The sequence below is a fragment of the Salvelinus alpinus genome, chromosome 15, assembly GCF_045679555.1.
Source record: "Salvelinus alpinus chromosome 15, SLU_Salpinus.1, whole genome shotgun sequence".
Classification (NCBI taxonomy): domain Eukaryota; kingdom Metazoa; phylum Chordata; class Actinopteri; order Salmoniformes; family Salmonidae; genus Salvelinus; species Salvelinus alpinus.
In genome coordinates, this window is record NC_092100.1 from 36,061,865 (window position 1) to 36,077,729 (window position 15,865).

The following is a 15,865-nucleotide window of genomic DNA, read 5'->3' on the forward strand; positions in this document are numbered from 1 at the left end:
CAGTAATCATGTAGTAACAAAAAGTGTTCAACAAATCAAAATATATTTTAGACTTTAGATTCTTAAAAGTAGCCACCCTTTGCCTTGATGAAAGCTTTGCACACTCTTGGCATTCTCTCAACCAGCTTAATGAGGAATGTTTTTCCAACAGTCTTGAAGGAGTTCCCACATATGCTGAGCACTTGTTGGTTGCTTTTCCTTAACTCTGCGGTCCAACTCATCCCAAACCATCTCAACTGGGTTGAGGTCGGGTGATCGTGGAGGCCAGGTCATCTGATGCAGCACTCCATCTCTCTCCTTGGTCAAAAAGCCCTTACACAACCTGGAGTTGTGTTTTGGGTCTTTGTCATGTTGAAAAATCAAATAATTTATTTATATAGCCCTTCTTACATCAGCTGATATATCAAAGTGATGTACAGAAATCCAGCCTAAAACCCCAAACAGCAAGCAATGCAGGAGTAGAAGCACGGTGGCTAGGAAAAACTCCCTAGAAAGGCCAAAACCTAGGAAGAAACCTAGAGAGGAACCAGGCTATGAGGGGTGGCCAGTCCTCTTCTGGCTGTGCCGTGTGAAGATTATAACATAACATGGCCAAGATGTTCAAATGTTCATAAATGACCAGCATGGTCAAATAATAGTAATCAGAGTGAACAGGTCAGTTTTCCATAGCCGCAGGCAGAACAATTGAAACTGGAGCAGCAGCACGGCTAGGTGGACTGGGGACAAGTCATCATGCCAGGTAGTCCTGAGGTATGGTCCTAGGGCACAGGTCCTCCGAGAGAAATAAAGAAAGAGAGAATTAGAGAGAGCATACTTAAATTCACACAGGACACCGGATAAGACAGGAGAAATACTCCAGATATAACAGACTGACCCTAGCCCCCCTGACACAAACTGCTGCAGCATAAATACTGGAGGCTGAGACAGGAGGGGTCAGGAGACACTTTTAGTCCCACTATGCGCAAACCAGATGGATTGGCGTATTGCTGCAGAATGCTGGGGTAGCCATGCTGGTTAAGTGTGCCTTAAATTCTAAATAAATCACAGACAGTGTCACCACCAAAGCATCCCCACATCATCACACCTCCTCCTCCATGCTTCACGGTGGGAACCACACATGCGGAGATCATCCGTTCAGCTACTCTGCATCTCACAAAGACAAAGTGGTTGGAACCAAAAATCTAAAAATTGGACTCACCAGATCAAAAGGACAGATTTCCACAGGTCTAATGTCCATTGCTGGTGTTTCTTGGCCCAAGCAAGTCACTTCTTGTTATTGGTGTCCTTTAGTAGTGGTTTCTTTGCAGAAATTCCACCGTGAACGCCTGATTCATGCACTCCTCTGAACAGTTGATGTTGAGATGTGTCTGATACTTGAACTCTGTGAAGCATTTATTTGGACTGCAATCTTAGGTGCAGTTAACTCTAATGAACTTGTCCTCTGCAGCAGAAGTAACTCTGGGTCTTCCTTTCCTGTGGCGGTCCTCATGAGAGCCAGTTTCATCATAGCACTTTATGGTTTTTCCGACTGCACTTGAAGAAACTTTTTCAGGATTGACTGACCTTCATGTCTTAAAAGTAATGACGGACTGTCGTTTCTCTTTGCTTATTTGAGCTGTTCTTGCCATAATATGGACTTGGTCTTTTACTAAATAGGGCTATCTTCAATATGCCACCCCTACCTTGTCACAACAACTGATTGGCTGAAACGCATTAATCTTCACGATTGGTGGGTCCCCTGTGGGACTTTTGAACTAACTTAGGCTAATGCGATCAGCATGAGGTTGTAAGTATCAAGAACATTTCCCAGGACATAGACATATCTGATAATGGCAGAAAGCTTAAATTCTTGTTAATCTAACTGCACTGTCCAATTAACAGTAGCTATGACAGTGAAAGAATACCATGCTATTGTTTGAGGAGAGTGTACAATTTTGAACATGAGAAGTTATTAATAAACTAATTAAGCACATTTGGGCAGTCTTGATACATTTTGAACAGAAATGCAATGGTTCATTGGATCATTATAAAACTTTCACATACACTGCTGCCATCTAGTGGCCAAAATCTAAATTGCACCTGGGCTGGAATAATACATTATGGCCTTTCTCTGGCATTTCAAAGATGATGGTAAAAGCACACAAAAGAACGGTTGGTTTTTTCTTCGTATTATCTTTTACCAGATCTAATGTGTTATATTCTCCTACATTCCTGTCACATTTCTACAAACTTCAAAGTGTTTCCTTTCAAATGGTATCAAGAATATGCATATCCTTGCTTCAGGGCCTGAGCTACAGGCCGTTAGATTTGGGTATGACATTTTAGGCAAAAACATTTTTTAAAGGTGCCCGATCCAATTAAGAAGGAAATAAATTCCAGGTGACTACCATTCCAGGTGACTACCTCATGAACCTGGTTGAGAGAATGCCAAGTGTGCAAAGCTGTCAAGGCAAAGGGTGGCTACTTTGAAGAATCTCAAATATATTTCGATTTGTTTAACACTTTTTTCGTTACTATGATTCCATATGTGTTATTTCGTAGTTTTGATGTCTTCAGTATTATTCTACAATGTAGAAAATAGTAAAAAATAAAGAAAAACCCTGTAACGAGTACTCTAGGTGTGTCCAAACTTTTGACTGGTACTGTACATAATTACTCCTCAACAACAATTTTGACGATTTCTTCCTTAGCCCAACTAAATATAATTTCCTTGTTTTTTGGCAGGATCCAACAAGAGAGACCAGTGTCTCCTGTACCCAGCTGTTTGTCTATGAAGAGTGACAAGTCTATGGACCTGCCAATGAGGTTGTCAAATAAAAGGTTATTACAATATTTAGAGTTCAAGGTTTCTTTAAAACAAAACTCATAAACACGCACCCATGACTTCTTGTACTTTGTAAAGATTTAAAAGTTTGTTTTGACAGGGTCCCTCCACTCCCTCAGCAGAAACAGGACTGTCCTCCTTCCTGCACTGTGTCCATGGAGCCATATGAAGGAGCGAATGTCTTACCCGTAGATCAGAAAATGTGAGTGTCTGCTGTTTCTACGGCTTCATATCACTTGGAGACCACATTGTCTCAGGTCTTCATAACTGTAGAAATTCAGTTTCCATTTGTTCCTCCTTTGATACAAAATGTTTAAACATTTTATGTCATTTTCCCAGGCACCAAAATGTCGGTGCTGAGGCAGAAATTCAAGAGAAGCTCAAATCAACTCTGAAGAAGAGATTTCAGTGTGTTTTTGAGGGACTAGCACAGCAAGGAAACCCTACACTTCTCAATGACATCTACACAGAGATTTTCATCACTGAAGGTGGAAGTGGAAAGGTCAATAATGACCATGAGATAATACAGATTGAGGCAGCATCCAGGAGACCAGCAACACAAGATACACCAATCAAATGTAATGACATCTTTAAACCCTTACCTGGACAAGACAGGCATATAAAAGCTGCGTTGACAAAGGGAGTCGCTGGCATTGGAAAGACCATTTCCGTGCAGAAGTTTATTCTGGACTGGGCCGAAGGAAAAGCCAATAAGGATATTCAGTTCATATTTCCACTTCCTTTTCGTGAGCTGAATTTGATGAGGACGGAGAGATGCAGTTTGATGGAACTTTTACAATCTTTTTTCATGGAAATTAAAGAATCCAAAATGATTAACTATGATGAGTGCAAAGTCCTGTTTGTATTTGATGGTCTGGATGAGTGTCGACTCCCTCTTGACTTCCAAAACAATAAGACCTGTTTTGATGTCTCAGAGTCAACCTCAGTCGATGTGCTGCTGACAAACCTTATTAAAGGGAATCTGTTACCCTCTGCGCTTCTCTGGACAACCTCCCGACCTGCAGCAGCCAATCAGATCCCTCCTGAGTGTGTTGATCAGGTGACAGAGGTACGAGGGTTCAATGACCCACAGAAGGAGGAGTACTTCAGGAAGAGATTCAGTGATGAGAACCTGGCCAGCAGAATCATCTCACACATTAAATCCTCAAAGAGTCTCTACATCATGTGCCACATACCAGTTTTCTGTTGGGTTTCAGCCACTGTTCTAGAGAGAATGTTGGGTGAAGCAGAGAGTAAAGAGATCCCCAAGACTCTGACTCAAATGTGCGCACACTTCCTGATCTTTCAGACCAAACAGAGTAGAAAAAAGTATCTTGGAGAAGATTACATTGATCACCACTGGAATACATTAATGATAATGAAACTGGGGAAACTGGCTTATCAACAGCTGGAAAAAGGTAATCTGATCTTCTACGAGGAAGACCTAAGAGAATGTGGCATTGATGTCACAGAAGCATCCGTGTACTCAGGAGTGTGCACAGAGATCTTTAGAGAGGAGAAAGGGCTGTGCCAGGGGAAGGTATACTGCTTTGTACATCTAAGCATTCAGGAGTTTTTAGCTGCTTTGTATGTGTTTCTCACATTCAAAAACAGCAATGTAAATCTTCTCTCTCAAGGTGTAAATATTAAGACAATGTCAGGAGAAACACCTGCATTGTTTCTACACAAAAGTGCAGTGGACAAGGCCTTACAAAGTATGAATGGACACCTGGACCTGTTCCTCCGTTTCCTTCTGGGCCTATCACTGGAGTCCAATCAAACTCTCTTACAAGGCTTACTGTCACAAACAGAAAGCAAGTCCCAAAGCAGTGAGGAAACAGCCAAGTACATAAAGATGAAGATCAGGAAGAATCCCTCTCCAGAGAGGTGCATCAACCTGTTCCACTGTCTGAATGAACTGAATGACATTTCTCTAGTGGAGGAGATTCAAAGCTATCTGAGCTCAGGAAGTCTCTCAAAAGCTGAACTGTCACCTGCACAGTGGTCCGCTCTGGTCTTTGTTTTGCTGACTTCAGTGGAGAAGCAGGATGTGTTCGAACTGAGAAAGTATTTCAGATCAGAGGAGGGTCTTCTTAGGCTGCTACCAGTGGTCAAAGCCACCAGAACAGCAATGTGAGTATTTATGGACACATTTTCATAATTTCCTCATGGTCTTTGTAGTCTTTACCCTGTTTGTGGACCAAATGTGTTTTATTATTTATTCCAGCCTGAAAGATTGTAACTTGACTGAAAGATGCTGTAAGTCTTTGGCTTCAGCTCTCAGATCGAACTCTTCTTCACTGAGAGAGCTGGACCTGAGTGACAATAAACTGCAGGATTCAGGAGTGAAGCTGCTCTCTGATGGATTGAAGAGTCCAGGTTGTAAATTGAAGACACTGAGGTAAGGGCATCTCTCAGAGTGGAAATATATAATTACTTTTGTTTTTGGAAATGTGAAATGATTCAACTATTTTAAATGTCCAGTTGTGTATAGAGCTGAGTATTTTTCCCATTGCAGGCTGAAGAGCTGTGGTACCACAAAGGTTGGCTGTGCTTCTCTGGCTTCAGCTCTAAGGTCAAACTCCTCACACCTGAGAGAGCTGGATCTGAGCAGGAATATCCTTGGAGACTCTGGGCTAAAGCTGCTCTCTACTGTACTGGAGGATCCACACTGTAAACTGGACATACTGAGGTTAGTTTCATACAGATGTCGGATCTTAATTTGAGCCAGTTTGCTACAGCAGGAAAAGAATCCTACAGCAACAGGAAATGTGGATTATAATTCGTGGACATATTTGTAGGGGTTGATACATTTTCCTTATGGGAAAGTTGAAATTATAAACTTCAGAATCCTTTTAAAAACTCAAATATATTACAAGTTTTACATTTCCTGCAGGAAAGTTCTCCTGTAATAGGGTGATCAAATTAAGTTGGCTGTCTTCTTGGAATGAAGATTGGGTCTTTCATCTGTCATTCAATACATGGATCTCTAATAGCTGTTTACATGAGGATAGTTCAAATCTAACTCTAAGTCGCTCTGGATAAGATTGTCTGCTAACTGGCTAAAATGTAAATGTAATTCTCTCTCCATCTGTAGCCTTTCTGGTTGTGGAGTCACAGAAGAGGGCTGTACTTCTCTGGCTTCAGCTCTGAGGTCAAACCCCTCACACCTGAGAGAACTCGACCTGACCGACAACCAACCAGGAGACTCAGGAGTGAAGCTGCTCTCTGCTGTCCTGGAAAATCCACAGTGTAAATTGCAAAAACTGAAGTGAGTACTAGAACATCTCAAGAATGGTCTGTAATTTTAGGATTTAGGTCAAATGATTGTGATTTGTGATCTGATTTTGTTGAGGATATCTGGGCATGGGCATTTAATTCTGAGATCAGAAACCTAAGGGAGAATGAGGAAGTACAGCTCTCCAGTTGCTCTTAGAAACTTGAAGTTACTTCTCAATGAGTAATGAAGTGTACTACAATGCCGATGACAGTAGGACATTATATTATGTTGATTCCCTCTGCAGGCTGTATAACTCTAAAACCACAGAGGAAGGATGTTGTTATCTGGCTTCAGCTCTGATGACAAACCCCTCACACCTGAGAGAGCTTGACCTAGGTGGAAATAAGTTAAGAGACTCAGGAATTAACCATCTCTCTGCTGCACTGAAGGAACCACAATGTAAACTGGAAACACTGAGGTGATGTGTAATTAAAATACATGTTCTTTAATGAAATAAACCTTGTTCACAAAAGGATAAAGGAACACTAAATTGGGTAGTTATATGTTTGAACATGAATAATGTCATCATGTCCTATGAAAATACATATCATACAAACAAACCACTCTGTCTGCAGGATGTTAGGCTGTGGAGTCACAGAGGAGAGCTGTGCTTCTCTGGCTTCAGCTCTGAGGTCAAACCCCTCACATCTGAGAGAGCTGGACCTGACCAACAACCAACCAGGAGACTCAGGTGTGAAGATGCTCTCTGCTGTCCTGGAGGATCCACTCTGTAAACTGGAAAGACTTTCGTAAGTATTACAGCATATTCCATAATGTCAGAATAGGGGCACTATAACTGATCCACCTGGAGGCTTGCAGGCAGCTTGCTGATGGACATTAACATTGCACAGTCACAATCTATAAATATTACCTTCATATTTATTCCCAGGCTGAAATGCTGTAACCTCACTGAGAAATGCTGTGGGTCTCTGGCCTCAGCTCTCAGCTCAAACTCCTCTAGTCTGAGAGAGCTGCACCTGAGTCACAATAACCTACAGGATTCAGGAGTGAAGCTGCTCTCTGCTGGACTGGGGAATACACACTGTAAAGTGGAAAAACTGGGGTAAGGCCAAACTTCTTGGAGACCATGAAGTTGCATGAAAACAAATTATAAACTACAGTGAGGGAAAAAAGTATTTGATCCCCTGCTGATTTTGTACGTTTGCCCACTGACAAAGAAATGATCAGTCTATAATTTTAATGGTAGGTTTATTTGAACAGTGAGAGACAGAATATCAACAAAAAAATCCAGAAAAACGCATGTCAAAAATGTTATGAATTGATTTGCATTTTAATGAGGGAAATAAGTATTTGACCCCTCTGCAAAACATGACTTAGTACTTGGTGGCAAAACCCTTGTTGGCAATCACAGAGGTCAGACGTTTCTTGTAGTTGGCCACCAGGTTTGCACACATCTCAGGAGGGATTTTGTCCCACTCCTCTTTGCAGATCTTCTTCAAGTCATTAAGGTTTCGAGGCTGACGTTTGGCAACTCGAACCTTCAGCTCCCTCCACAGATTTTCTATGGGATTAAGGTCTGGAGACTGGCTAGGCCACTCCAGGACCTTAATGTGCTTCTTCTTGAGCCACTCCTTTGTTGCCTTGGCCGTGTGTTTTGGGTCATTGTCATGCTGGAATACCCATCCACGACCCATTTTCAATACCCTGGCTGAGGGAAGGAGGTTTTCACCCAAGATTTGACGGTACATGGCCCCGTCCATCGTCCCTTTGATGCGGTGAAGTTGTCCTGTCCCTTTAGCAGGAAAACACCCCCAAAGCATAATGTTTCCACCTCCATGTTTGACGGTGGGGATGGTTTCTTTGGGTCATAGGCAGCATTCCTCCTCCTCCAAACACGGCAAGTTGGGTTGATGCCAAAGAACTCCATTTTGGTCTCATCTGACCACAACACGTTCACCCAGTTGTCCTCTGAATCATTCAGATGTTCATTGGCAAACTTCAGACGGGCATGTATATGTGCTTTCTTGAGCAGGGGGACCTTGCGGGCGCTGCAGGATTTCAGTCCTTCACGGCATAGTGTGTTACCAATTGTTTTCTTGATGACTATGGTCCCAGCTGCCTTGAGATCATTGACAAGATCCTCCTGTGTAGTTCTGGGCTGATTCCTCACCGTTCTCATGATCATTGCAACTCCACGAGGTGAGATCTTGCATGGAGCCCCAGGCTGAGGGAGATTGACAGTTCTTTTGTGTTTCTTCCATTTGCGAATAATCACAGAAACTGTTGTCACCTTCTCACCAAGCTGCTTGGCGATGGTCTTGTAGCCCATTCCAGCCTTGTGTAGGTCTACAATCTTGTCCCTGACATCCTTGGAGAGCTCTTTGGTCTTGGCCATGGTGGAGAGTTTGGAATCTGATTGATTGATTGCTTCTGTGGACAGGTATCTTTTATACAGGTAAGAAACTGAGATTAGGAGCACTCCCTTTAAGAGTGTGCTCCTAATCTCCGTTCCTTACCTGTATGAAAGACACCTGGGAGCCAGAAATCTTTTTGATTGAGAAGGGGTCAAATACTTATTTCCCTCATTAAAATGCAAATCAATTTATAACATTTTTGACATGCATTTTTCTGGATATTTTTGTTGTTATTCTGTCTCTCACTGTTCAAATAAACCTACCATTAAAATTATAGACTGATAATTTCTTTGTCAGTGGGCAAACGTACAAAATCAGCAGGGGATCAAATACTTTTTTCCCTCACTGTAAATGTAGTAATCAAAAATAGCATGTTTTTACCTTTTTTAAAGTTGTTGCCACCCATCAGGCAAATAATGTGCTGTTGAGGAAAGCAATCAGAAATTGTTTTTCAGTGTGTCCAGAACTGACAGAATGACAGGCGTTTCTCTCTCTGCAGGCTGTCATATTGTTGTGTCACATGGGAAGGCTGTGCCTCTTTGGCTTCAGCTCTGAGGTCAAACCCCTCACACCTGAGAGAGCTAGATCTACAAATGAATAAACCAGGAGACTCAGGGGAGAAGACGCTCTCTGATGTCTTGGAGGATCCACTCTGTAAACTGGAGAAACTTACTGTATAATGTACTCTGTACAACGTTTTTGTCTGATAACTATTATGGTACATTTCCACCTTTTAATGCATTTTCATACATTTCAAGAAGAGTTTTCTGTGAAGAAACATTTTCTGTCTGCAGACATTTTCACTGCATGTATGGGGAAATGTCACACAAACATTGTTATAACAAGAAAAAAGGATGTTTGTTGCATCCTTGTGAATGCTGGGTTGTTATCTAATAATTCAGAGACAGCAGGAAGATAGTTTTAAAAATATACACTACCGTTCAAAAGTTTGGGGTCACTTAGAAATGCCCTAACCAGAATAGAAAGAGGAGTGGGAGGCTCCGGTGCACAACTGAGCAAGAGGACAAGTACATTAGAGTGTCTAGTTTGAGAACCAGACTCCTCACAAGTCCTCAACTGGCAGCTTCACTAAATAGTACCCGCAAAACACCAGTCTCAATGTCAACAGTGAAGAGGCGACTCCAGGATGCTGGCCTTCTAGGCAGAGTTCCTCTGTCCAGTGTCTGTGTTCTTTTGCCCATCTTAATATTTTATTTTTATTGGCCAGTCTGAGACATGGCTTTTCCTTTGCAACTCTGGTTTTGTTGGTTGCTTTTCCTTCACTCGGCGGTCTTAACTCATCCCAAACCATCTCAATTGGGTTGAGGTTGGGTGATTGTGGAGAACAGGTCATCTGATGCAGCACTCCATCACTCTCCTTGGTCAAATAACCCTTACACAGCCTGGAGGTGAGTTTTGGGGTCATTGTCCTGTTAAAAACAAATGATAGTCCCTCTAAGCTCAAACCAGATGGGATGGCATATAGCTGGAGAATGCTGGGGTAGCCATGCTGGTTAAGTGTACCTTGAATTCTTAATAAATCAACCAACACTGTAACCAGCAAAGCACCCCCACATCATCACACCTCCTCCTCCATGCTTCAGGGTGGGAACCGCACATGCGGAGATTATCCGTTCAGTGTCTTTTAGTAGTGGTTTCTTTGCAGCAATTCAACCATGAAGGCCTGATTCACGCAGTCTCCTCTGAACAGTTGATGTTGAGATGTGTCTGTTACTTGAACTCTAAAGCATTTATGTGGGCTGCAATCAGAGGTGCAGTTAACTCTAATGAACTTATCCTCTGCAGCAGAAATAACTCTGGGTCTTCCTTTCCTGTAGCGGTCCTCATGAGAGCCAATTTCATCATAGATCTAGATTGTTTTTCCGACTGCACAAAGTTTTTGACACTTTCAGGATTGACTGACCTTCATGTCTTAAAGTGATGATGGACTGTCATGTCTCTTTGCTTATTTGAGCTGTTCTTGCCATAATATGGAGTTGGTGTTTTACCAAATAGGGCTATCTTCTGTATACCACCACTACCTTGTCACTACTCAAATGCATTAAGAAGGAAAGAAATTCCACAAATTAACTTAACAAGGCACACCTGTTAATTGAAATGCATTCCAGGTGACTACCTCCAAAGCTAACATTAAGGCAAAGGGTATCTATTTGAAGAATCTCAAATATAAAATATATTTTGATTTGTTTAACACTTTTTTGGTTACTACATGTTTCCATATGTGTTATTTCATAGTTTTGATGTCTTCACTATGATTCTACAATGTAGAAAATAATAAAAATTAAGAAAAACCCTTGAATGAGTGGATGTGTACAAACTTTGACTGGTACTGTGTATATATATATATATACACACACTGCTCAAAAAAATAAAGGGAACACTTAAACAACACAATGTAACTCCAAGTCAATCACACTTCTGTGAAATCAAACTGTCCACTTAGGAAGCAACACTGATTGACAATAAATTTCACATGCTGTTGTGCAAATGGAATAGACAAAAGGTGGAAATTATAGGCAATTAGCAAGGCACCCCCAATAAAGGAGTGATTCTGCAGGTGGTGACCACAGACCACTTCTCAGTTCCTATGCTTCCTGGCTGATGTTTTGGTCACTTTTGAATGCTGGCGGTGCTCTCACTCTAGTGGTAGCATGAGACGGAGTCTACAACCCACACAAGTGGCTCAGGTAGTGCAGCTCATCCAGGATGTCACATCAATGCGAGCTGTGGCAAGAAGGTTTGCTGTGTCTGTCAGCAAAGTGTCCAGAGCATGGAGGCGCTACCAGGAGACAGGCCAGTACATCAGGAGACGTGGAGGAGGCCGTAGGAGGGCAACAACCCAGCAGCAGGACCGCTACCTCCGCATTTGAGCAGGAGGAGCACTGCCAGAGCCCTGCAAAATGACCTCTAGCAGGCCACAAATGTGCATGTGTCTGCTCAAACGGTCAGAAACAGACTCCATGAGGGTGGTATGAGGGCCCGACGTCCACAGGTGGGGGTTGTGCTTACAGCCCAACACCGTGCAGGACGTTTGGCATTTGCCAGAGAACACCAAGATTGGCAAATTCGCCACTGGCGCCCTGTGCTCTTCACAGATGAAAACAGGTTCACACGCACATGTGACAGACGTGACAGAGTCTGGAGATACCGTGGAGAACGTTCTGCTGCCTGCAACATCCTCCAGCATGACCGGTTTGGCGGTGGGTCAGTCATGGTGTGGGGTGGCATTTCTTTGTGGGGCCGCACAGCCCTCCATGTGCTCGCCAGAGGTAGCCTGACTGCCATTAGGTACCGAGATGAGATCCTCAGAGCCCTTGTGAGACCATATGCTGACACATGCACATTTGTGGCCTGCTGGAGGTCATTTTGCAGGGCTCTGGCAGTGCTCCTCCTGCTCAAAGGCGGAGGTAGCGGTCCTGCTGCTGGGTTGTTGCCCTCCTACGGCCTCCTCCACGTCTCCTGATGTACTGGCCTTGTTCATTGTTCACATTGTTCATGCTGTGCTCACTTGAACAGGAAGGTGGTGCGGCGGGCCTCCAAGTTTACAGTTGTTTTGAGCACAACACAAATCATGATTCATTGACAGCCTGGCCAATGTTAAATGTTTATCATTTTAAACTTGGAAATGAGACCCTTAATTCCAGATATGGGACCACACAGCCACTGTCACTGATTCGTTCCACTCATTGTTGAATTTGCGATTTCCAACTTGTTGTGTAATGTTTATGTCCAATGGTCGATGAGCACCGATACGTTTTACCTATAATTTCTCTTCATTATTTCTCTTGATATGACAAGGATTAAAAAGGATTTGCCAGTATATTGTCGACTTGATTCATGTTGATGATTGCTAATTAAGATTGTGAAAGTATGATGTTGACATGATCACTCCAATCAAAGCTACTGCACATAACGCGATTTTATCTGAGGCCAATGACCTTGAGCCTTCTTGGATGTGAACTTCTACGGCAGTAGTCGAAGGGCAAACATTTCCAAGGGTATGCGGTCCAAACACTTGAAAGACTCACCCTCGTCCACTTTCCATCGCCTTATGCCCTTGGGGGAATCCCCGTCGCCATCTTGGAGGCCAGTCCAAATGATTAGCCAAGCAAGGGAAGTTTGCAACGCAAGCCCCTCAGCCCTCATTTTTAGTTGGCTTTACGAGTGTACAATTATGTTCACTCCGGGGCCCGAAACTCTCCATAATTCAATTTGCGATGATTGTACATCCGCTAACAAAAGTCTGCGAAAACTTAAAACAACATCAATGGAGAAGTCAACATACAAGTGTAAGTAAAAACGAATGCAAATAAGTTAGAAATTGTGCAACTAATGCACATGACGGCACAAACACATCTCGTAAAAAGTAAATATGTTTTTGTTTGGTTAGCTTTTGGAAATTGTAGAAATAAAACATTTTCCAGTTTGGCAGGCTAATTAGCTAATTAATTTGATAGCTATCATACAGTAGGCGTAAATCAATAATTATATATTTAATATTAGTAGACATGCACTCATAATTGACTGTAGCGCATATAAAGCACCCACAAGTTACCGGTGGCTGAAAACACAATCATCGCGGGATGAACGAGTGACGAATTTCCGGCCAAGGGTGGTCCATTTAAAAATCATTCTTTCCACCCTCGCCCTGCAAGTGTATACTCGTCAGACGTCATGATACGTCATCAAAAGTGTCCAGTTAATTTGATGGTTGAAGGGATAGTGTGTCTTTTAAGTGTTTGGGATAGTGTGTCTTTTAAGTGTTTGGGCCGCAACCAAAGTATCCTCTTACACTTGGCAGTGATATAAAGTCACCATGAGTGACAGAACACTGAGCCAATCACGGCGCAACGCTCCTTATTTTCTGCTGGCTTGTCCCACCATCACAGAAAGCGCTGAACTAGGCTGAAACACCTGCATTTTGGAGCTGCCTTACTCAAGAAAACAAAAAAGCGACCATGTTTGTATGCGGCTTTATTAACTTAATGTATATTATTTTTTACATTATTTGCAAACTGATATATGACACGTATTAATGCCAAAATAACATGCAAAACAGGCATGCCCCATTTTTGCTATAAATATAGGATTCAAACCTGAATGAGGGGTCGCCACTGCTTGTTTATGGTGTTGAAATAAATATTAGGCTTCCTAGACATGTTGTGCTTGATTACTGTATTCTAGTACTAATATTTCCTGATTAACCTGGAATTGCTTACATCTCTATCCTACAGTATATATATTTATTATGGCGACCTCTGAAATGGGCTTCTTTAATTTCTTAATATCCCCACTCAGTTAAAATGTCAGTGATGGATGATGAGATGGGCATGCAGTTTGAGAGGGGATGTACTAATGTAGGACTTACTATTAAACTTGGTTGTGTGGTGTAGTTTTAAAAAACAAATTAAAGTTCGTGTTGTGAAAATAAATACGTAATATCTTATAAATGTTGTGTTTGACAATTCATCGCCCACTGCCTGATAAGTGCTGCTGATTTGCATGAATGGGGAAGGTGATTTTGTTTAACACGCTCATTGTGGAACGCGTTTGGGTCTTTGCGTGTCAAAAAATATACACTTCAAATAACACTATTTGACGCGTTAAATTAGCTTTTACTTTGACACGTAAAATAACACTTATATTATAGAATGTTGTGTTCTGAATTTGCACGTGCAAGCTACTATCAGTAGCACTGTCAAAGCTGTACAAAAAAAGTCTGCAAACAAACAAACACCGGTCACGGACGATGCGTTTACAATACCGCGTAATCAGGCATTATTTGTTCGACCGCAACTTCTGGGGAACCTAGCTAGCACCAATACAACCAGCCTGAAAACAATGACCAGTAGAAACTGCAGTCATTTTCATTATTAGCAATGATTTAGAAATCCTTGTGAGTAAGTATTAGCTAGGTAGCCACTTGTTGTTCGACTATTGAAATTGAACTAGCTAGCCAGCTAGTTAATCAACAAAACTGACGGTACTTTTTCGATACTAGAACATGAAAATGAAAAACATTTTGGTATTATAATGTGTTACTTTCGGTAATTCCTGTTGCCCAAAGCTAACCTTATAAGGTGATTTCACACAGTCACAGTTCCGCGATAAGAGCTACAATGCTAATATTTGCGTAAACTCTCCACAGTTGTGTTCTGTCGGTGTCACCGAGTAGACTGATACTCCATTCCATTGTTTCACATTCCAACATTGTTTAACATTATCTAATCTAAATATGGCATTATTCCAGTCAATTGTAACCTTCAGCATCACTTTCAAATAGGTACTTTTATTTTGAAGGCAAACAGCAAATGCCACTATTATGCCTAATCCTTAATCTGGCTAATGACGCTAGCCACAAGAAGCAAACCCCAGTCAGCCTAGTGTGTGTATAGACATTCATATTGCACTGTACAGCTTTACCTAAGGATTGGGGATCAATGAAATGGGGTATCAGTCTACTCAAAACCCAAGATATTTTTCCCAACATCCTCTGAGTTATCAGACTCCAAAACATCAACGCAGTATTGTTTTTCCTTAGGAATAGTGTTCAATACACATAGGTTGACAAAAAATGTGTCTCAATTTACAGTTGTTTCAGAGTCCGGCAATTAGAGCTTCGACGCTAATGTTCTCTGGGTGTCACTGAGTAGACTGATTGATCCACAAACCATAGGTAAGGCTGTACAGTGAAATAAGTATGCCCCCAATGCAATTCTAAAGTATAATACTCCAGTGTGATTTCAACAGATTTTTGTCAAATTAACAAATTGTCGTTTGATTTTACATAACATTCCAACCTCGTTTAGCATGATCTATTCAATTATGGCATAATTCTACTATTTGTATTCATTTGCATCACTGTCAATGACATACGTTTATTTTGAAGGCTAACCGCAAAATACACTATTATGGCTAATCCTTATTGTGGCTAGCTTCACATATATGGACCCGACCACCATTAAATAAATAAGAACTATCTTGTAAATTAGGGTTATTTTAGATTATGACACCTAGCTGTATAGTTAGCTAGCTAACTATATAGCTACTGAAACAGATGTCGTTTTCTATGTTTTTTGGGAAGAACATTGTTTGCATCCATGAACTTGCTAGCTTCCTTTTAAATGACCAGCACCGTAGGAGCGCGAAACAACTTTACCAGCATCATAGCATACGTATCGATGAATCGTTGTGACATATGAAATGTGAATGTGTAATCAATGTACAATAACTACGTAAAAAAACAGCATTTTATAAAATGTATGAAGGCGTTAAATGATTATGTGACGTGCAGTCATATTCATGTCCTGATTGATTAGTCAACAACCCTTTTTGACACGTCAAGTATCGTTTTTGACAGCAAAG

General features: G+C 41.7%; 1 protein-coding gene across 1 annotated transcript in view; it reads left to right on the forward strand.

Annotated features, from left to right (window-relative positions):
• Positions 1 to 10,799, forward strand: part of LOC139539996 (NLR family CARD domain-containing protein 3-like) — a 21,384-nt gene extending 10,585 nt beyond the window's left edge. Inside the window, exons 5-14 of the mRNA XM_071343466.1 lie at positions 2,725 to 2,820; positions 2,925 to 3,026; positions 3,164 to 4,957; positions 5,052 to 5,225; positions 5,343 to 5,516; positions 5,922 to 6,095; positions 6,349 to 6,522; positions 6,680 to 6,853; positions 6,994 to 7,167; positions 8,979 to 10,799. Of these exons, the coding sequence (XP_071199567.1) occupies positions 2,725 to 2,820; positions 2,925 to 3,026; positions 3,164 to 4,957; positions 5,052 to 5,225; positions 5,343 to 5,516; positions 5,922 to 6,095; positions 6,349 to 6,522; positions 6,680 to 6,853; positions 6,994 to 7,167; positions 8,979 to 9,159 (3,217 nt within the window). The 3' untranslated portion in view covers positions 9,160 to 10,799. The remainder of the gene's footprint in view (positions 1 to 2,724; positions 2,821 to 2,924; positions 3,027 to 3,163; positions 4,958 to 5,051; positions 5,226 to 5,342; positions 5,517 to 5,921; positions 6,096 to 6,348; positions 6,523 to 6,679; positions 6,854 to 6,993; positions 7,168 to 8,978) is intronic.
• The last annotated feature ends 5,066 nt before the right edge of the window (positions 10,800 to 15,865 follow it).